The following is a 22866-nucleotide window of genomic DNA, read 5'->3' on the forward strand; positions in this document are numbered from 1 at the left end:
GATGGGATGGCCAACAGCTGAGGGTGTAGCGATGATCACCGGTATTCCCCAGGTATGCATCGCATCTGTCTCATCTGAACCCAAACCAAAGATGGCTAAACCAACCATCACCGAACCAGAAGAATGGGCCTTCAATGGCAAATACCCCGACCAGGCTGTTACCATTAGCCCAACAATCACTGATCCTACGCGCACCTTACTCAAACGCTTACTACAGAAAAACGCTGACATCTTCGCGTGGACACCAGCTGACATGACTGGGGTACCTCGAAGTAAGGCAGAGCATAAGCTCAAGTGTGACCCGGCTTTTACGCCAGTCATACAAAAGCGCAGAGTAATGGGGGCGGAACAAGCTAACGCGTGTAGAACCCAAGTCAAGGAACTCCTTGACGCGGGCATCGTACGCGTTAGCAGATATCAAACATGGGTTGCAAATCCCGTCATGGTACCGAAATCTAACAAACAATGGCGCATGTGCATAGATTTCAAAGACTTAAACAAAGCATGCCCCAAAGATTGTTATCCGTTACCCGAAATTGACCTTAAGGTAGATTCGTTAGCACCATTTCCCCTTAAATGCTTCCTTGATGCGTATAAGGGGTACCATCAAATCCACATGGCCGTTGACGATCAGGACAAAACCGCATTTCGGACGCCCGATGGCACATTTTGTTATCAAATGATGCCATTCGGACTTAAGAATGCCGGGTCCACATACCAACGCCTGATGGACAAAGAGTTTCATGCCCAAATTGGGAGGAACTTGGAAGTCTACATGGATGACTTGGTCATCAAAAGCCCTGAGCCAGAAGCGATGTTGAAAGACATCGAAGAAACTTTTAACACGCTCAGAAAGATAAACATGAAGCTCAATCCGAGCAAGTGTTCTTTTGGGATGGAAGAAGGGAAGTTCTTAGGAGTCATTGTTACTAAAGATGGCTTCAGAGCGAACCCTAAAAAGGTCGAAGCCATTATCAAAATGGAATTACCTACTACCATCAAGCAAGCTCAGACACTGAATGGACGACTAGTCGCACTTAACCGCTTTTTGGCAAACCATGCGGATAGGTCGTTCCCATTCGTGTCAACATTGAGAAACTGTTTAAAGAAAACGCACTTCCGCTGGACACCAGAAGCGGAAGCAGCTTTTCAGGAAATTCGGTCACGCTTGATCGAACTCCCAACGCTCACAGCACCAGAAGCGGGGGAGGAATTAATCCTATACATTTCCGCCACAGAGAGAGCAACCGGGGCAGTCCTGCTAGTAGAGCGGAAAGGCATCCAGATGCCAATCTACTATGTTAGCCGTGTCCTAACAGACGTGGAAACCCGGTACTCTACCCTGGAAAAATTAGTCTTAGCACTTGTACAGGCTTCACGCAGGCTAAGACGATATTTCCAAGGTCACCCAATCACCATTCTCACCAACTTCAAACTTGCAAACGTTCTAGGCAAACCCGAGTTGTCGGGACGCCTAGCCAAATGGGCAATTGAGTTGGGGTAATACGGGATAAACTACAAGCCAAGACCAGCCATAAAAGGCCAGGTCTTGGCCGACTTTATTGCAGAAGTCCCCGCTTCGCGGGAGAAAGAGTGCCAGGAGGAGGCTCAACCCTCTCCAGCACAAGACATCGATGATATCTGGCGACTCTACACTGATGGAGCAACCAACAACGAGGGTTCAGGCGCAGGGTTTAAACTAACCAACCCAGCAGGCCAAGAATACACTTACGCTATTCGACTGGATTTTCCAAGTACGAATAACGAAGCGGAGTATGAAGCATTCTTGGCCGGGCTGAGAATTGCGCGTAAGATGGGAGTGAAAAACTTGGAAGCCCACGTGGATTCCATGTTAGTAGCCAACCAAATAAACGGGACGTACACGGCCGTGAACGACACAATGGCCCTATACCTCGCACAAGCAAAAACCCTTATGCGTGATTTTAACGATTGTAAAGTCATACACGTCAAGCGTAGCGAAAACAAATCTGCGGATGCGTTAAGCAAGCTTGCATCATTAGCCTTCACCCACTTGGGAAAGGACATCCGCATTGAACTCCTTGGAGCACCATCAGTCCCGCACAAGGAAATCTGTGTCATCCAAACCGGCACAGAAACGTGGATGACACCAATAATAAATTACCTTGCGGCGGGTATACTGCCAGAGTCAAAAACACAGGCAAGAAAAATACGCTGTAAAGCACTGAACTATCAACTCATCAATGACATCCTTTACAGACGTAACTTTCTTGGCCCACTCCTAAGATGCGTGGACAACCAAAATGTTGGCTACCTCCTAAGGGAAGTGCACGAGGGCATCTGTGGAGTACACGCAGGTCCACGCGCTGTTGTAGCTAAGCTAAACAACGCGGGATACTTTTGGCCGGGGATGCATACGGATGCGCTGGCATACATCAGAAAGTGTAGGTCTAGCCAACTCTACGCACCCAACACGCATCGCCCGAAGAATGAACTTGTTCCAGTCACCTCTTCATGGCCATTTCAGAAGTGGGTCATCGATGTGACAGGTCCATTTCCCACAGCAGCAGGGAACGTTCAGTTTCTAGTGGTAGCCATCGAATACTTCACCAAGTGGATAGAAGCAAAACCCTTAGCCCAAACAACCGCAAAACATATCAAAAAATTTATTTGGGAATTTATTATTTGTCGTTTTGGACTTCCACAGAATTTGGTGAGCGATAACGGCACCAACTTTGCTGACAAGAAGCTACAAAAGTGGCTGGAAGAACTTCAAATCACCCACACCTTTACCTCAGTGGCGCACCCGCAGGGTAATGGTGAGGTGGAAAGAGCAAATAAGAGCATCGTCGACGGCATAAAGAAAAGACTCTTGGAACACAGATCCGGCTGGGTGGACGAAGTTCCACACGTCCTTTGGGCAAACAGAACGCTGAAAAAAGCCAGTACGGGAGAAACCCCGTTCAGCCTCACTTATGGCACTGAAGCCATGGTCCCGGTCGAAATTGGTTTACCCTCACCAAGGGTCTTGATTCAGCCAGAAGACAATGATGCGGAAAGACGGTTAGACCTTATGCTAACCGAAGAACGCAGAGACTTAGCCGCAGCACGTGAAGAGAACTACAAGCGACAAATGCAAAAGTACTACAACAAGCGGGTAAAACTCTGCAACTTCAATGTCGGAGACTACATACTGCGTAACAACGAGGCTTCGAACCAAGAACGCCCAGGAAAGCTGGCCCCGGTCTGGGAAGGGCCATACATTATCAAAGAAGTTTTGGGAAAGGGCGCATACCGGCTCGAAAGGCTCGATGGCACCCGCATCCCAAGAACATGGAATGGAGCTCAATTACGCAAATGTTACATGTAGATCAATTCCAAACTTGTAAAGAAAAGGCCTAGAGCCACTTCTAATGGAAATGATTCTCCTTTATCACATTGTGTTGATAGCCTTACCTTTATACTTATGAATTTTCCACACTGATATGCCGGTATTCACCGCATAAATAAGTGTGAAAAGAAGTAAGTCGTTGCGTGTGGAAGGCGGCAAAACCCGCATAAACACAAAAAACGGCAAAAATTTCTAAGAAAAAGATGAGGAAAACCTTCACGCAGGTCAGTTATAGGTGAAGTTTGGTCATCCCACTAAATGAAAGTGACGGTCCTACCCGCACAATCATGATAGAGGAAACTGAACATCAACCTATTGACAACCGCGCGTCGAAAGGTTAACTTATTTAAAACACTTAGAAAATTTCTAAGGAAAAGATGAGGAAAACCTTCACGCAGGTCAGATATAGGTAAAATTTAGCCACCCTACTAAGTGAAAGTGACGGTCTTACCCGCACAATCACGAAAGAGGAAGCAAAACTTTAACCTATTATCTGCCACGTTGAGAAGTTAACTTATCCAAAGTAATCAAGAAATTGCTAAGTTAAACCAAAATATGCGTGAAACAAAACATATAAGGTTTACAAGGCAAGGCATTAACAAATAATATATATTCCATCAAAATTCAAATATTACAAGAATTGCTGGGCACATACCCGCATGCAAAAATATAAATCTATCCTAACGGTGGGAAGGGATCTCAAGGTTCAAACTTCAGGACCACTCCCTCCAAACCCACTTGTACCCGCACCATCAGTTGGCTGTGGCGGTTCAAGGAAAGTCTTGAGAATGGTTAGCCCATCATCAGCAGCAGCAATTTCGTTCACCTTCTCCACCACCGGATGCGGGAAGGCAGCATACTGGTTCACTGCTTGGTCATAGGCAGCTTCAGTGTCCACGTCATAAAGAGGGAAGTTGGAAGGCGGGATGCCCTTCTCAACAAACCCCAGACCAAGCAAGAAACCAGCCTTTTCCCCATCCTCATGAGAAGCGTTGAGGGCCGCGCTCATGGCATCGTCATAAGATGTGTTCGTGAAGATCCGATGCACAACCTACAAAAAAAATATATGTATCAAAAACTTTTCTAAGTATAAAGAAAAGCGTAAAGACATTATGAAGCTACGCATACCTGCGACAACGCTTCTCGTAAAAGCCATTCCTTGGTGATCAGAGCTTCCTGGAGGGCAGCTTGAGCTTGGTTGCGGGCGCGTTCAGCTTCATTTTTGTTAAGGTTGGCAAGCAACACTTCCTTAGCAGCAGCCTCTTCAACGCCCTTCAGCTTACGCTCAGTATGATCAAGCATACCCCTCTGGTCCAAGATCTCTTGAAGCTTCTTGGCGTCTTCCATGGCCAAGGCATCATGAGCCTGCTGGAGCCTCTCTAGTTTGGCTTTAAGCTCCTCATTCTCGGCGCGCAGAGGCTCAGCAACAGCTTCAGCTTTGATGGCCCTCTCGGTCGCATTCCGCGCAGTTTCCTTAGCCAACCTAAGCTATTCGTTAACAGCTTGGGTAGCCTTGGAACGGGTCTCGAGCCGGGCCTGAACTTCAACCTCGAGGGCCTTGAAGGCCTTTTCCTTCTCCACAGCAATGGCGGAAAGTCTCCTGTTCTCTTCCCGGATAGCCCGCGCCTGGGCCACTTCCTGGCTACGCGCCGCCTTTAACTTGTCGTTTTCACGACAAAGCAACTCGACGCGCGGCTGCATCCGGGCAAGGAGAATCCGAAGCTCGTTCGTCAGCCTACCCTCCTGGTAGCTAGACATAGCTTCCCCCAATGCACCACTTGGGGCTGCGTGACGCGCCCACTCGACGCAGTCCACAGCCGTCCGAAGGGTTGTTCCCCGGCGGATGTTCCACCGCGGAACATACACCTCATTGGAATCCGAAACTGCAAAAACAAAAAGCAGTTAGGAAAAGATGATAAAAAAAAATAGGCCAAAATAACCCTACGCACCTGTAGGGTCGACAACAGGCCGGTAGCCGCCAAACCCATCACCCGAACCTAAGGGATATCCATCCAAGAGGTCAGGCAGATGGGAAGGAGGCAGAGATTGGCTAGAAGCCCCAACGCCGAACATACCTGATGAATCGGCCGGGGGCACGGTTGAAGCCGCCGCGGTAGAGACCATCGGAGGTGAACTCACTGGAGGTGAACTCATAACCGTGGCCGCCGCTGCGGAGGAGCCCGCAGAGAAAATCACCGCCGGCTCAGTGAAGGATGCAGTAAAGATGGCACTGACAGCCGGCGGAGATGACGTCACAATTGGAACAGTTGCCTCAACGGGATGAGCAACTGAACCAACACTGCAAACAGGCGCAGCTGCCTGGGTCATCGCCTCGGGTAGGTTGACCAAACCTACCTTCGTGGGTCCAGAACTGCTCCTTCCCGCATCACTTTGGAATGCGGTTACATCCACGCCTGCATGAAGACAAGATATTAAAAACAATGGCGGAAAGAATTGCGGGTAAGATAAATAAAAAGTACTTACGAGTTTTCTTAATCTTGAAGGTTCTGACGGGCGGGGACGAACCCGATGGAACTGGCCTCTTCACGCCAGTCACCGTCGTAGAACTTGGTCGCGCGGAGGTGACAGCTGTCTCAACCTCCGAGACAGTTTTCTCACCACCACCAAGGTTCCCTGCCGCCTCCTCACTTTCGGTCTCCGAGTCAGACCGGTTCCCCTGATCGGCAGTGGAGGCAACCTTCGCCTTGCCCTTCGCGCCAGTAGCCTTCTTCTTCCTCACGAAGAAAGGACCATCTGCGGATTCCTCATCAGAAGATGACAAAATTAGAGGAATTCCAGCAGAGGTTTGAGCATTGAGAGGGCGAGGGTTAAAGAGTCCCTTACCTGGCCGCGTGGCACTCAGAATCTCGTGGCCCAGCGGGTAGACCTCCACAAACCGATCCGCCGTTTGCTCCAGGATGGGCAACTCGTTCTCGTCAAGATCACGAGTACCCAACCGAGCGGGACCACCGCTCCCCCGCGGCTGCAGAAGAGACTGCAACTTGTTTCCCTCTGAAAATAAAAAGAAAGAAATGGTTAGAACAAAAACCCTAAACTAGAAAATAATATGAAGCATACCGTAAGGGATAGAGTTCAAACCGTATTCGAGGACGATGGGAATCTGTAGCGCCTCTGCCCCAGCATCTTTCCACACCCGGCTCATACCGAGCATCACCATCCCAGACTCCGCAAAGCGGTAAACCGGAGTCTGGATCTGGGAGATCTTGGTGAACCATTCCGCCTCTTGGTAATTGGAGGCGTGAAGGCTAGGGAGCGCCCTCCCGTTCTTGAACGTCATCGCAATAGGGACGACGCGAGCGGAGATGTAGAAAAACTCCCGCTTCCAAGACCGAAGACTGCGCTCGGTAGCGCAGATCTTCAAACCCTTGATCCGAGTGACCAAGGTATACCAGCCCTGGATGCACCTCCAGGAGTAGAAGGTCATCAGGCGGTCGACGCGGGGCTCAACGCCCAGAATATGGCACACCCATTCAAAGTGGTGAACCTTAGCGATCGCCATCGGGTGCACCTCCGTCAAATGTACACCGTGTCTCTCCAGAACACGGTATACGAACTTCGTTAATGGGAATCTGAGATTCCCATATATGAAAAATGAGGCATAAACCCCTATCTTGCCCTTGGGGGCATCGTACACCGTCTGGTGAGGCTCAGGAAACTCAGGCTCGAAAGGCTCGAGCATGAACTTCTTGATGATGTACTTGTACAGGTCGATGGTAAGAGCACACTGGCACTCGCCAGCAGTACTCTTATCGTCCTTATCAGACGCGGACATTGGGTTCTCGGTGTACACCTCAGACTCCTCGGCAGTAGCCTCAGGATCATGAATGGAAGACATGTTTTGGATGTAAAGAACGATTTCAGGAGAATGCTCGATGGAAAAGTTAGAGTATTCGCCGGAAATCGTTTAGAAGAAGAAGAGTGAAGTGAAGGTGTGGATTAAGATGCACCCTCTCCCCCTTTATATACTCATCGCAATGAATGCGATGAATTTAATGCGGAGGAGAGAGAAAGCGCAGGTGCAATGAAACTATGACACGTGGAAAGAGCAAGCTGGCAACAGCTGTTGAAGGGACGCGTGCCGTAAAATTCGCGCCCACGCGCTTGAAAACTCGCGCCCACGCGCCTGGAAAAGCGTCTGGAATGACCATATACCGTCACGTCACCATAACTTACTGCACGTCCTGAAACTGTCAGAAGAAACCGTCAGACGACGCTAACGTCCCTTCAACAGTTTGGACTGTTCTTATCCTTTCACCAACTCTTCGAATTTCAAAGATTCAAAAATAAGAGGGAATATACCCCCTTACCTTGGTAACCAAGAAACCGTAAGACAAGTACGGGTACAGTGTCAAGGCAAAACCCTTCACATACTTAGCACCTGCAGGGAATTGAAGCCAAGAATACCTTGGAAGTCAAGTAACTATAAGACGAGTGCGGGTACAGTGTCAAGGCGAAACCCTTCACATACTTAGCACTTGCAGGGAATTAAAACCAAGAAGGATCTTCAGGGCCATGCTTGTGGAAAGGGAAATAACATCCCCGCATAGCAGGAACGTTGAGAACTAGATTGTTTGAAGCTCCAAGATGGAATTGGTTGTTTAACATAATTGATCACTATGTCAAACTACCAAAACCTCATGGAGAATCTACACAAGTGAAACTCAACGCTCCTGACTTACGAGGAAGTTACACACCTACCCGCATCATACCCAAAGATCAAGCAGAAAAGTCGGGAATTTCTGCACGTGACATTAGGGAAACCGCGGGAAGAATCCCCACGGACAACCTTAAAACTAAAAACCTTTTTCAAAACCCCTTGTTTAAGTCCAAAAGTTCACCTCACTTATTAACAATTCATGAGAAGAACATTGGACTGGGGGGACTTGAAGAGGTAGGTCCCAGCAGAGCCCAGTTGGATCCGCAAGACTCACCTTGAAGAGGGACGTCTGCGCAAAGACCAACTGGTTCCGCAGGACCCACCATGCTCAGAGATGAAAACCTTACGCGCAGTACGCAAGCTGTTCCCGCAGGAAAAGCCTCCCAATGGTGAAGTACCCCGCCTGTTCCCGCAGCTGCGGATACAAGCCATCAGGGAAGGCTACCCGCACTAATAGCAAGGCTACACGCACAAGGCACTAACTCTCAATAATTCAGTAGTCACCTGAAGAAGGAATGAGCAAGGCGGGAATACTCCCGCCCAAATGAGCCAGTCCGTGCGCTTCTGGAAGATCTTTTGTACTATACCTGCCAAGGTATGGACAAAATAGACAAGATCTGACCAAAGCAGCCCATGAACCAATCACAGGGTGACAGCTAACCGACAACAGTACGAGGAGGAGCACGCTCTAGTACAAAATGTCACTATCAGCCGCTGCCTACTCACCAACCCTTGTTGTGGCACGTACATAGCCTGCAGTTGGTGGAAAAGGAATAGTACACAGCTGGCCATGTCACTATCAGCCGCTGCCTACCCACCAACCACCAGCATGGCACGTGCGTAGCCCACAGTTGGTAGAAAAGGAATAGTATACAGCTGGTTGTACCTGCTTGGAAACCTACCTTCGGCTATAAATACTCCAACACCTTGGAACGGTATGATTATCTCATACATATCTGCTCTAGCTATTTCTCTTAATATACACTTATATTCAGAGCAACCTAGTCTGATTCTCACGCCGGAGGGTGGTCACAAGGAGGTACCCCCCCCCCTTCTCAGTGACGAGCTCACGGTGTCTGTTTTGCAGGTCATCAGAAGAATAACCATCTTTGCCGGACCTAACCCTCGTGGGAAACATCTACTTGACCCTAAGATTATCCGTAATCTGCCGGGGTCACTTAGTGTTTCTTCATACATCTTCACAAACTCCTATCCCCGTGAATGTTCTTGGAGATGTACAAGTCTATCAAGTTCTACATAATTCGCTCATCACAAAGAATTCATCACCACAAGTGCACCATGATGAATCAACTCCTAGGAAGTCTTTACCGAGACAATAAAAAACAAATCCATGAGTTTATTGTAAGCAAAGTAGACAAATCTCATTGAGGACGATGAGTCCCAATAGGGATGTTAGTAACACTATAGACAAATCTCATAAAGGCTTAGCTTTACTGGTTTTTGGTGGCATATGCATATTACATTTATGTTGTTTGCATGTTACTATGATGTTTTATGTGTACTATCACTTTCATGATTTTTTGGAGTTGGTACATTACTAGAACCGTGTATAATGTGTTTTTAAGTTTCTTTTTATTTGTTGTTTAGATTTCATGTGAAATACAATACGTTTCTAATCTACTTTTTATGTTGATATGGGGTTTTGGAGCTAAGGGTCTTTCTGGAAGCAACACATGTGTCAAAGATAAATGTATGGTTAATTTGTTTACATCACACCTTACCAACAGCTCGGCTACTCATCAGAGCCGGCTCTACCATATAAGCAACTAAAGCAAGGGTTTGAGGCCTCTAATTTGAAAAGGCCTCCATATTTTGAAAGTATATATAAGCAGGTTTGTTTCGGAAAGTAGGAAGAGAGAGTCGATCGAGCTGGTTGACAATTAAGTCGCTAAACTATTTCCATATGCAGAAGATGAGGAAAGTAGGTAGCAAAGGGTTTTTATTGGGAAGAAGGGTAAAGGGGAACTTAGGTGAATGTGTGCCACTTATTTTTTATTTGTTTCCTAATTCCTATTGATTTGGTCGTTAACTTTTTTACGTTTTTCTTTTTTATTATATTTTATTAAATTGTTATTACTCTTTTTTTGTTAATCAATTTGTTTGTTGCACAACAAATGTTATCCATTCCATTAACCACGTTGTTATATATATATATATATATATATATATATATATATATAACATTAATTAACCATTATGTATATTACCTTTAGACGTTTATAATACATGTGCAAAAATCAAGATCATATGTAGAGGTTAAATATTTTGATTATTACACATGTATTACACATAGATCATGCTATTAAAGTTAATTATTATTGATATTTGACGGAATAGAAAAACGGTTTGATAAAAACAAAACTCATAAAAGGGCCACAATTCTTTGATTTGTTTTAGGTCTTTAAAAAGGTTGGCCGCCCTGCTACTCATGATATGTTACTTGTAGTGATTGTTGTTGTAGCATGTTCTAGTGTGTATGAGAAATTTAGTGTAATCAGATGAAACCAGAGTTTGTTGATATTTAATGGATCGTGTAGACTATGGGCATACATACATACATACATACATCAAGGAATATTTAAATGTCTATGCGTGTCCTCCTCTTATCTTGTTCAATATGCTTGCCTTTCATGATGCTCTTTGGCTCCACTAATTTTGCTTTTAGTGGGAATCCAAATATTCATTTTGGTTAATTGTTCTGTTATATTTTCGTTATTAATAAATAAATTCTGAAAAAGCTATAACCCAAGATTCTCAAAAAGAAACATTAGATCAGTTTTAACTAAAATATTCCACAATGTGTGACAAAATGATTAACTTAAGCTTCTTAATTGTTATTTAAATATACTTGCTTTTTCATAATTATCTACCCACTATAAATAAAAGCATTTATATTTATATATAGATGAAGAATTCCTAAGAGGATTCCTTTTGTTTTGAAATGCAAAATTTGCAATATTATTCGGTTCTTACCATTAAGTTAAAGTTAAGTTTATTAAGACACCAATACTTAAAAGTGTTGCGTTTAAAACGAAAAAGAAAACTATAAACTGGGTTTAGTTTGTTTCACATAATCAGTTTTGTTTTGACACAATTAACCGATCATTTAGCATTCCAATTGTGTATCATTGCAACTACATATCGTTTATTACAAAGAACGGATAGTTTCAGTTTTTAAGCAACCTAGGTTGCAAATATGTTCCAAGTGACTAAATTTGTTTAAAGAAAAGTGTTGTTTTTCTCTGTCAACAGCCATCTTTTGCTTCTTGTCTGATTCGTGTTGATGTTACTACTTCTAATTGATTTGTTATCACAACATTTTGAAACATATTCGATTACCTGTTAACAATATGACATAATGTTTAAAGAAATGATTATGGTGGTTTAGCCCCACACTGACTAGATGATGACACTTGCAATAAATGATGACTAGATAATGACACTTGCAATTGATAATGTATTATTATTCTTGTACTTAAGGATCATCGAATATGTCTTTAAACCTCGTCCATCTACAGTCTACTTTCTCCAAATAGAAAACTATAAATAAACAACTTTTAAGATATCACTGGCCCAAAAATAACAGATCCACTCATCTGGCCCAACTAGAAGATTAAAAAACAATATCTTATTAATATTTAATATTAATAATATATTTAAAACATAACTACTTTTGCTAATGGTCAAAATATATATGTTCATTCTCGTGACTTAAGAAGGCGGGCGGTAATGGTGCTGTTATTTTAAACACCTGCAAATTATCAAGTATGCAAATCTAAATATTTAAACAAAAAAAATTATGTTGTTTTTTTCAAAGATCAAAGAAGTATAAAACCTTTAAAAGCTGAAAACTAGATTCATTTTGTGCTACTTTTTGTATTTTAAAGCATTGGATTTGACATTCAAAATTCAGAAAGTAGGATTGTATAGGGAGACTGTTAAAAAAAACTTGGTTAAGGAAACGTGTCAAACAGATTATACGGGTCGAAGGTCACCCAGAATGCATATTTTTACAGCCCTCTCAGATGGCTTTGTTCAAGATATTCAGATTAGTTTTTAAATTGCACATTTTGGTGATCATAAACATTAGATGTCTACAATATCCAAAAAAAGCAAAATAATGTTCGTGGTCAACCCAACTCAGTTTGACCCATTTTGGCACAGATTACCCGTTCGGATCCGTTAGGGCAGACTAAATAGCTCAAGATTTTGAAATTAAAAAAACAAACGTGAAACTTGATCACAGAAGACATGACATAGAAGTATAAATATAAGAATTTGAGCATATAATACCTCATTTGTGATCGGATGGCAAAGAACTAATTGATGAGCATGTAAGTAGTAACCGCAGTCCCCAGGAACAGGATTTGCAGGCCTCTGATACCCTCTAAATAAGATAAACATATAAAGATTTAAACCAAGAGTATTAATGTCTTAACCCTTGAGAAAACAAAATGAAACTGTATAAAACATAGTGTATTACCCATCTTCTGCAAATGTTTCATCTACAGTTTCATGCACAGAGCACTGTGGTTTCCCACCAGTAAGATAAAGTGGATCACCTGCCAATATGGAATGTAAAAAACTCCAGAAGAGGTTGTAATATACAGTTCTTTTTTTTTAAGTCTAGGTTATTTGCTCTCTTGATGATTTGAAATTTGAAATTTTGAATCATTTGATAACAAATTTATGTATTTATGAGAATAACACTTTTTCATGGAAAAAGATGTTAGACTGGTCAATGTTTGTTCACTTACGGAAAGTGAAACTGATTGGCGAAATCAAGAGGTCTTGGCGTGCAAGGGGAAGAATTCCGAATTGAGTCATATGGGTCGGTTTTAGTTATTTACTTAATTGTGTTGGTTTATCTTATTTTTGAAGTCACGTTTTAGGTTAAGATATTGAGTCTTTTATCTTGTTTCTTATTTGAGTTGGTTTAGGTTTTAATTTTCAGTTTATATAATACAAAGAGAGTCGACCATAAACTTGATCATATTGTGTTTTGTGTTTTATGTTTAATCAACTTGTGCCATTAAAAGACGGATCTGCAATTTGGAGTTCTGCATATTAATCTATTTTAGGTTTAAATTTGAAGATACACCATTTCAAACTACTTTAAGAGCGTTGTTAAGCACCTTGACTTGGGCCTTTGTTTCTTTAGCTTGACAATTATTTTTTGTGTTCATATATAACTTATCATGAAGAAAAAATGATTTCTCATCGAAAAGGTACACAAAATGAAAACAAAACATAATAAATAGTCAGGGTTTTAAACGCAAACCTATCAAAGGGTGTCCAATGAACGCAAGATGAATTCGGATTTGGTGGGGCCTACCAGATTGAATCTCCACCTATTCACATTGCCACAAAAACACAAAAGCATAAATACTAGCACTAATTATATATAAACACGCACGCACGAACAGTTGAACACACAGCTCTACATTTATAAATCCAAACCTGAACGACCGTGAGGTTATTTTCAATATCTCTCTTCAAAACATGAACTTTGCTCAATGCGGGTTTTCCTATATAGAGAAAGACAAAAACAAAGGATAATAATTATCCAAAAGATTAACATTGACCATTATTTAATGTTTTCCAATATTTTTTATGGTAGGCAATTGCCTAAAGAATGCATTACAGACCTGAAGGTGAAGCAACATATAATCCTTTAGCAACACCAGGATACTTCACTGTTCCAATTGGCTCATCAATCACAACCTGTAATATGTGATGTGTTTATGTTGTCATACCATGATTCGAGAAAAACGACAAACATAAATATTTAAGACAAAAAGCTTAATTATTTATTAAACAGAAATAGAATTAAAAGAAACAGATATGCTCAAAACTTTCACCTCATCCTCACTTATAATTCCACTTGCTAGTGCCCTGTATATTTTTGACATTTTTCCAACCTTGTTGACCTCATTGTTGACTTTTCTGCCACATAAAGACTTGGTTAGGCCTGTAAACGGAACAAGTTCAATGAACTGTTCGGTGGGAAGTTCATTTATTAAATAAACTAACAAACACGAACAAAAATTTTGTTCATTTAGTCTTGTCCGGTCATTTATGTTCGTGAAAGTTCGTTAAAATTCATTTGTTTAAGTTCGTTCATTTATGTTTATTGAAGTTAGATTGTTTATATTCATTAATATTTTCATTAAAACTTTTAGGCCCATTGCCATTTAATCTAACTTTAATAATTTTATTGGGCCCAACACACTATTGTTCATGTTTACTTTTAATTGATTTTATCTCAGTTATGTTTGCTCATCTAATTTCAGCTACATTCGTTCGTTTACGTCCATGAACCATTCGTTTATACTGTTAAAAAATGAACACGTTAATTTTTTTTATTAAACGAGCACGAACAAGAAAACCATGTTCGTTTAATTGAGATCGTGTTCAATCGTTTGTTCAGTTAAAGTTAAACGAACAAACACACACATGCTCCTTTCGTGTTCGTTCGGTTTGTTTACAAGCCTATATTTTGTTATCAAAGCTTAGAATTTAGTCAATTTACCAACGGTACAAAACTACAAATGCATCAAAATCAAAAGGAATGATTTTATTCAATAACCTGTTATCAACAACTGCTGTCAGCAAAAAGAGCTGCAAGCCGAGTTTTTGCAACCTTTGTTTTTGCACAAAGTAATATTCCTATTAAAATTATAAACAACTCGTATCAATTCCCAAAAGCACACTTTATCTAGATTATAAATAAAAATTAAAAAAAAAAAAAGTTACCTGATGTACCTCTTCCAAGCCTATGAACTGGAACAGGACACAATTCTTGATTCTTTATACGCCATTGAAGCTGTGTAAGTACAGTTCGTTGCTGAAATAGTCCACCAGGTAAAACTTGTAGACCAGATGGTTTATTTAAAGCAATCTGAAATAGCCCAATATATATTTAAACGACATTATTACCAAAAAGCCACACGAGAAAAATATGTTTAAGATTCAAGTACCAAATGATCATCTTCAAACAGAACTTCAAGCAAGTATGGCGCATATGGCTCTTTCCATGGACGTCTGTGATATACTAGTTCTGTACCGGTACTAGCAAATACAAAATTACCAACAATGTTAAAAGAATAAAATGTAATGAAGCGTATTTAATCTATATATGAATTAATATAGTTATTGATAGTAAGAAGGATTACCTGAGAACAATGCTTGGATCAGTAATAACTGTTCCATTGACTGTTATCTGCAATGTGCCACAAAAGCTGTCACTTGAATAAACACTATTTTTGTTGATACTCAGTTATAAGTGGAACTGTAACAGCAACATGCAGAAACCAACCTGACCGTTTTCAATCCTCTGCAACCAACTGCTCCAAGTTTAGTACTAAGAAGATACAACATATACCATACATGCATATACTTATATATACAAATAGCAGTGGAGTGGTGCAAACGAGGCAAGCCGCTCGTGAGCTACTCAAGATCAGCTTGTTAAAAGCCCGAATCGAGCCAAACTTATCAAGCTCGAGCCTACAAATAAGCTTGTTTCATTAAACGGCCCCAAGCCCGATCTTCACTTGTTGAGCTCGAGACAGCTCACAAGCCTAAATGAGCCTGTTACTTGAATGACTTTTATTTAATATATCAAATATATATAAGTAAAATTGTTGTCATATAAAAGCTCGGGCTTATAAAACTACTGACGAGTCCAGTGCGAACCTACAGGGCTCGGTTCGGCTCGTCTCGTTTAGACTTGTAATCCCTAATTTACAGCCCTAAAAAGTATTGAATTGAAGGATTGAATTAGGAAGGAGCTGAGCTCTGATGTCTGAGAGAGTAAAACTCAATCAACGTCAATCAATCAACGGTTGAGAGAGATTTAAAATGGACTTCACTCGTTATATCTATCTGTATTAGTATTAATGATAAGGGAATTGAATTGAGGAGGATAATAGACCAGAATATCACGGTAGGTAAGACCCAAACGTCGCCGGAGATGGACTACTGCATGCAGTGTTCGTTGACATATTACTTATTATTATGAAGTTTCAAATTTTAAAACGTCAAATGAGGTAATAAACACTCCTGGACTTACTTGTAAACACATGTTGTTGATGTTTCATTGGTTTATTAGACTACCCGTACTTCACATAACCTTAATGTTCATTTAGTAAAAGTTCAAGATAATGCGTGGGATAAATGTGTTTTCTCGTGCAAATGAACTGTCTTACAAAGCTATATAATTGTTGCCTTTTTATAACAACAAAAAGTAATTATCATGGCGCTTTGATGGCGCACTTTGCACGCTCGCATCGCCGCGAGCCGCTTAAGGGCCACCTTAGTATTTTTGTTGGGAATTAATTTTTTTTAAAAATCCTTCCATCGCGATACGCGACGGGTTTAGATTAGTCTTATCGCGTAGCGCGATGAAGTGTAACCTTATCCAAATATATGGCGGCGTAGCGATACGCGATGAGCTGATATAGCTACCCATCGCGTACCGCGACGTGGAGGTTACGCAGAGGACACATAGCCTGCCACGTGGCGTGCCACGTGGCAAGCTTAGGGCTAACTCAACAAAGCTATAAGATGCTTTGTGATACGCGACGCCTTTCTATTTATGGCCATCGCGTATCACGAAGGGGTCCAAAAACTGCTATAAATAGATTGGCAACGGGACGTTCAATCCTTGCTTAAAACTTCTTTCATTCTCTCTGAATTTCCACACACACATACATAATATTAAGATAGTATAATACCCGAGTGTTGTAACGATATCCTATCCGATCGAAAGAAATATACACGAATCCAAAGGCTCTTCCTATTAAGGTAAGACACTGTGCCATCGTGTAAAGTTTCTACTCTCGTGATTATCGTTATGATTATTGGTTTTATACTAATCTAGATATACTACATTGCGTTTATCCTAGGTGCTTAATACCAAGAGGCGTTTTCTTTAATTGTAAACTTGCAAGGTGAAACATTCGAGTTTTTGTACCACTTACATTTGAGTGAGACAACTATTTTTCTGACACTGTCATGATGATTTCAAAACCTATAAAACTCATGCCAGATAGTCTAAATGTTTTCAAATCTATTTTAAAAGTATTTTAAATACATTACAGTGATTAAGTCTCTGTAGACTTACGGGATGGTTACTACTGGTATTGTGGGGTTTTGTATACAAGGCTTGCCTACTGGGCTATTACACGTTACTTATTGGACACGTGTTAGCCAATAAGTAATATGACCACAGTCATAGATACGGTCGAGTGACATACCTTTCGGTAATTTGTAAGCAGACATGTGTAAAAACATCTTAATGCTGTAACTGTAAAATGTGTCATTTACAAATGAATGTACTCACCAGTATTTCTTGCTGGTCAAATAGTTTAAACATGTTTCAGGTGACTTGTTAGAGACAAATGAATGATGCCCGCGGGCTTCCAGCTTAAATAAGTGGCTTGTCACCAGAATAAAGAAACATGTTTTGTAAATTAGGGTTTAACCCTATAAAACTTATGTTTGTATAAAAAGGGATTAAATTCTCGGTTTATCATAATAATAATCATGGTGTTTTTATAACTCTGATCATTTTTCCTAACTACGGTTCTGATGAAATATTCCGCTGCAAAATAATTTAATAAACACCGATACCACCAATCAATGTTCACGGCTTCCCTCCCAGGGTATAGGGGTCGGGGCTGTGACAGGTGGTGAACCAGGTATATCTGGCACCTTGGCAACTGGAATGCCCCCTCCGTCGTCTGACGAATCATCCAATCCACCATCCACACGACCCTGGCCTCTATCAGGCGACTGGTATCAACAAGCTCACGTAACATGTCATCCACGTGTGCAGGGATCAGGCCTAGTCTAACCACATGACAATGCGTTGCTGGGTGATCCTGATGTGGCTATGGCTCTAGCCCTAGCTCCCGCACCGCAATGAAACGATATTGCCTCCCATCCTTGAACCTTCTTAACTATCTTCATGAGCAAACATGTCTATTTCCCGATCAAATTTAGCTTGTATTTCACTGTCATGGACCGCCGAATGCGATCCTGAAAACAACCAAGCCCCAAAGAAAGAGTGGTGACGTAGGCAGCACACGTATAGATGCAGGGGCGGATCTACGTACTGAGTTACGGGTTTACGGGAACCCATTGAGTTTCGGATTTTTACTGGAAACAGTATATAAAAACCTGCAGTGAACCCATTTGCAAGTTTGATTACATGTTCCAGTGGCTAGCATGTCTTGTTTTGAAGGAGCGGGTCGCCTGTTTGAATCACTGTACAGGCAATGTTTTTATTTTTAACACTGATATACAATATGCATTAAATATCCTTCAGCCGTTGGACTTCCTCCCACGTCCTACACTATGCAGCAGCCACATTTATGATTTACCCATGGTTATTTATTTCTTCATTAGTTTTTGTTAATTCAAATATGTTGTGGTTATTGATTAGTTGATATTTGCCAAAGTTGACTTTTTTTTTATTTCTCTTGTTAAATTTGACAAAAAGCATAACGTGGTTTAAACAAATATTGTTTTGTTCATAGTGCAAAGAAAACAAATATTTATATCTTTATGAAATTAAAATACTCGTTTACTGGATGGGTATAAAACCAGTTCTAATGGCCTCGTGATTTTATTATGTGTTTGTTAATATAATATCTATTTATTACGATATCGTATTTTATATGTTCTCTGACCCGACCCTACCCGACCCAAAAGTGCGTATTTTGACCACCGAAAAAAGGTGAACCCATAGGATAAAAATCCTGGATCTGCCACTGTATAGATGACTCCTCCCTATATAACTTAGGGATGATGGAACACATTTTTTAGGCACCAGAAACAATAACCACAACTTCCAACACAAACCAGCCTTATAGGCGAAAGTGATGTATGAAGATTCTATGCCATTTTGATTTTTTGAACAACATACTAACGGATAAAAGGCGCATATTTAAATTCAGAACAAACTGATAGGCAACGTTTATTCGAGATACAAAAACGACACACGAACTAGTCGTTTAGCAATTCGAAACGCGAACTGAGATACAAAAACCACCACTTAATTCTAGCTTAGGCTCTAAGAACACCATTCAAACTTTCTGGGCTTGAAGTAGCATGGAAAAATCAACCTAACTCATAATCCAATGAGATAAATTAATCAAAGAAGCTTTATCATAAAAAATCACACACTCTATTCATTAAAAAGCATATGTTGAATGCATATAGAAGAGGTTATTATTATTTATAATATATGAATGTAACTCAAATAAACATAGAGTTTCAAGTTGAAACTTAGTAGAACACTGCATGTGTTGATAATATTATAACTCATATAATACAACATACAAAAAAAAATTTCTTCATAAATCCTACAACAATTGTACAAATGTAGTAGCTCAAGAAACCGGCCCAATCGCCTGCAGAGACGCGGACTCCAACTCGAACGACTCACCACAATGTCCACCCGTAACCGTCACTAGATGGCCCAAACCAACTTTCTCCTTAAGCCGATATCGTTCAGCCCGGGACCCAATCACTTGACCCAAAACTGAAGCTGCTAATGTAAACGCCATAGCAGATTTGGGCATCAAAACCGACTTTCTAAGCATTGCTATAAACGGGACCGCAGCATGGACCGCTGCAAACCACGAAGGCGAAAACTTTTACGTGTGTTCTCTCCACATCCCTAACGGGATATTAGCCGCCATGCCCATAACACCAATCACAAGCACCTTTGTAGGCAATGCTTGGGGCCGGAGGTTCTTTGCAAAGGCGGTTTTGGCTAGTGCAGCCCGAGCTGCCACAATGACAGGCGGGCAGCGGTAGTTTATACCCGTTGGCGGTTTAAATACATTAGCCACTATTGGTAACACATTAGTGACTGATCTATAGGACTTAGCCATTGGGCATTTTCCACTTTGTAACCACTCTTCACCCAATGCTTCATGATTATTATTATTACTTCTTTTGGATGGTTTATGTTTGTGTTGATGGTTTTTGAACATATTATTGAATGCATCGAAACCGAAGGCCCCACCAAAACCCGAGAGGTTGATTGTAGCCGCTCTGGCGGCTAAGGGGTGGAACTGTTGTGGAGGTGGCTCGGACCTTATGTTTTGAGGAGCGTGTGATGTTGGGTCCGAAAGTGGGACCACACCGTTTTGACCATGGAAAAGTCTAAATGCCGAGTCAAAACTTGGACCGTCTTCGAATATTGGACCTTTGGTTCCTCGTGCCTGTACCATGAGAGAAAATCCGTGAGAATATGTCCCAAAAAGGGTATTTTAGACATTTTAACAAGTTCCTTGTATACAGGGGTGTGAATTTTTTACACAACATGAAATTCGCGGGTTTGGGATTAGTGTCAACAAGTTCGGGTTAGATTTGAGTCGAACCCATTTAGCTAAACGGGTCATCATTGTGTCAACCTGGCGCTGGCGGATTGACACGTTTAACAAGTTTATTTATATTTTGTTTTTTTAAATGCGTTTTGTTATAAATTAAATTGCTAGAGAATTTTATGCGAATATTTAAAACTTAAAAGAGAAACTGACATACGATTTTATAATTAAAATGCAACTATACATTTGATTTTTTTCAAAATTTTTTGTTATAAAGTTATAATTTTAAAGTACTGATTGTGAAAAAATATATATATTCAAAAACTGATACAACTTCGGTTAAACGACCATGTTCGTGTCAACCCATGAATAGTCATGTGGTGTTCAGGTAAACTGGTTATGTACTGAACAACACGGTGATTGGGCATATACGATAAAAGATAGCATACACAACTTTTAATTAAAATAAAATTACTATATTGAAGATATAAATCGAATGTAACATAACGGCAATGGAATATGCACCGATGAAGAAAAAGAGAAACTAGTTGGCTCGTTAATGTTGCGCAAAAACGGGCAACTAACAATATTATGTCTGGAAGTTGATGATTCCTCAGCCATATTTTTTTACAAGAAGTTGATTTTCAACAGGAAGCTGATCTGCACACAAAAAAGAAGGTAAATCAATATCGGTTTCGTAACATAACACAAAAGTAGCAATATCTTTCATAACAAAATCATGATATGAAATGAGGATGCATCAAAGATATTATTAACTCCACTATTGTGTATAGATGCAGATAGTGATTGACTTTGAAAGTCAAAGATGAACTGCTTTCGATTTCAAAATTGATGTGAATACGCTTAAATTTTGATATTATATAAATACTTGATAATCACATCAAAGGAAATGGTGTCAAATTTTTGAAATAACATGTTATGATTACAATAATAAAAGTTTGACCAACAAAAGTCAATAATAAAACCCATGTTCAATATTTAGAAATCAAATAGCAAATAAGGTGTAATTAGATCATACCTTGAAGATGATGATGATGCAGATGAATATGAACTTGGAATGAATAACAGATGAAAGAATCAAATAATGGAGTAGTATAGGTAAGAACATGTGTTGTATATATAACAGCGTGATGCACACACGCACTTGTTTGACTTTGACCAATCAAGAACGTTTCCAATTGATTTGGGTCAAATGTTGGGTGCTTTTGTTTTTTATTATTATTAAATTAGCATGTTCTTGCTGCCTTCCGTTGACTAATTCACTCCATATGTTCTGGATGCATGCTATTGCTTACCTAATCCTACTTTTTTTATTTTTAGTGTTCATGAAAAATGTGTTTTTTTTTTCTAGTTTTAATATTTTTGTGATTAGTTATCATGAAAAATGTGTGTTTAGTTTTCTGGTTTTAAATATGGAAACTTGCATTTTAGTATATAAGTTTTGAAAAGAATTTAATAAAACTCATCGTGGTTTCAAAATATTGTTTTTCCTTTTTACAAAACGACACACGTAATTTGCGAGTTTGAGTTTAGTAATTTGCGAGTTTGAGTTTAGTTTAACGGGCTGGCCACGTTTAGTTACATAAGTTTGGGTTTGGATTGGCCGGCTAGTTCGCAAGTTGACCCATTTAATATCATCATCATCGTACTCAGTAAATCCCACCATAATAAAGCTATGGTAGGTTCTGAGAAGGGTAAGATGTAGACAGCCTTACCTCTACCTCGTAAGGATAGAGTGACTGCTTCCAGTGAGACCCCGGCTCGATAATAGTTTTGCATCAAGCCTTGGACATAAGGCACATAACATTCAACCATAGGAACACCGGCCGGTTGGTGCATGTACCCTTGTCTTTCGGTTATTTTCACGAGATTAGTAAAATAACGTCAAAGTTAGTGCAATTTCACTTTTGCCCACCCGAGGGTTCACACATATATACTTATACCACGCAACGCAAGCATGATGTTTAATATATTTATTTTTATTAATTATTTAAAATATATATTTTATGTTAAAAAAGTCAAGTATTTTGCAGCAGAATTTCATAACTAAAACAAAAACTTATATTATACATATGTTATAAATAATACTTATTGTGATTACCAATTATCATTACTTTCTCTTGTAACTTTATATTTATTGTATTAACCCCTTGTATGCGAGTCTTGTATGATTAAAATACACTGTATGTTATGATGAAAAGTATTCTTTGGCTCCCCCATTCTCACATCTTCTCATTCACTCAAATCACATTAAAAAAAAGAGTTAATAGGTATTGTTATGCAATATTAATAATTTGACATATGCATATTTGATGTAATTAAAATGGTATGAAAAAGAGTTATCTACTTCTCTTGTTCTACCATCCGCACATCTTTTCATTCACTTTGTTGTCACATGTAAAAAAAATGCTGCTAATATAGGCTGTTATACA

General features: G+C 40.3%; 1 protein-coding gene and 1 pseudogene across 2 annotated transcripts; both read right to left on the minus strand.

The window, feature by feature from the left end:
• Positions 1-11745: 11745 nt before the first annotated feature.
• LOC143549352 (RNA pseudouridine synthase 5-like) lies at positions 11746-16542 on the minus strand. The gene is made up of 13 exons (XM_077040259.1): positions 16487-16542; positions 15388-15415; positions 15245-15291; positions 15050-15140; positions 14826-14970; positions 14676-14738; positions 13931-14040; positions 13718-13793; positions 13530-13597; positions 13351-13420; positions 12553-12631; positions 12363-12456; positions 11746-11820 (listed from the first exon to the last, which is right to left on the minus strand). The coding sequence occupies exons 1-13, from the start codon at positions 16540-16542 to the stop codon at positions 11746-11748; spliced, it is 1002 nt and encodes a 333-aa protein (XP_076896374.1).
• A 2848-nt stretch (positions 16543-19390) lies between these two features.
• On the minus strand, positions 19391-21242 carry LOC143549768 (uncharacterized; annotated as a pseudogene). Its single transcript, XR_013138196.1, has 2 exons — positions 20939-21242; positions 19391-20308 (listed from the first exon to the last, which is right to left on the minus strand). The product of XR_013138196.1 is annotated as an uncharacterized LOC143549768 (transcript).
• Positions 21243-22866: the final 1624 nt, after the last annotated feature.

The sequence above is a fragment of the Bidens hawaiensis genome, unplaced genomic scaffold (assembly GCF_021521415.1).
Source record: "Bidens hawaiensis isolate Kalapana, Puna unplaced genomic scaffold, B.hawaiensis_p1.1 tig00000978_1, whole genome shotgun sequence".
NCBI lineage: Eukaryota > Viridiplantae > Streptophyta > Magnoliopsida > Asterales > Asteraceae > Bidens > Bidens hawaiensis.

Bases quoted from the DNA above. Each gene is read 5' to 3' on its own strand.
- LOC143549352 (XM_077040259.1), bottom strand. From the start codon at position 16,542: ATGGGTAGCTATATCAGCTCATCGCGTATCGCTACGCCGCCATATATT. The intron at 15,416-16,486 runs GTTACACTTCAT...AACTTGGAGCAG, and splicing joins CCGCCATATATTTGGATAAG to TTGGTTGCAGAGGATTGAAA. The intron at 12,457-12,552 runs GTAATACACTAT...TATCTTATTTAG, and splicing joins GAAACATTTGCAGAAGATGG to AGGGTATCAGAGGCCTGCAA.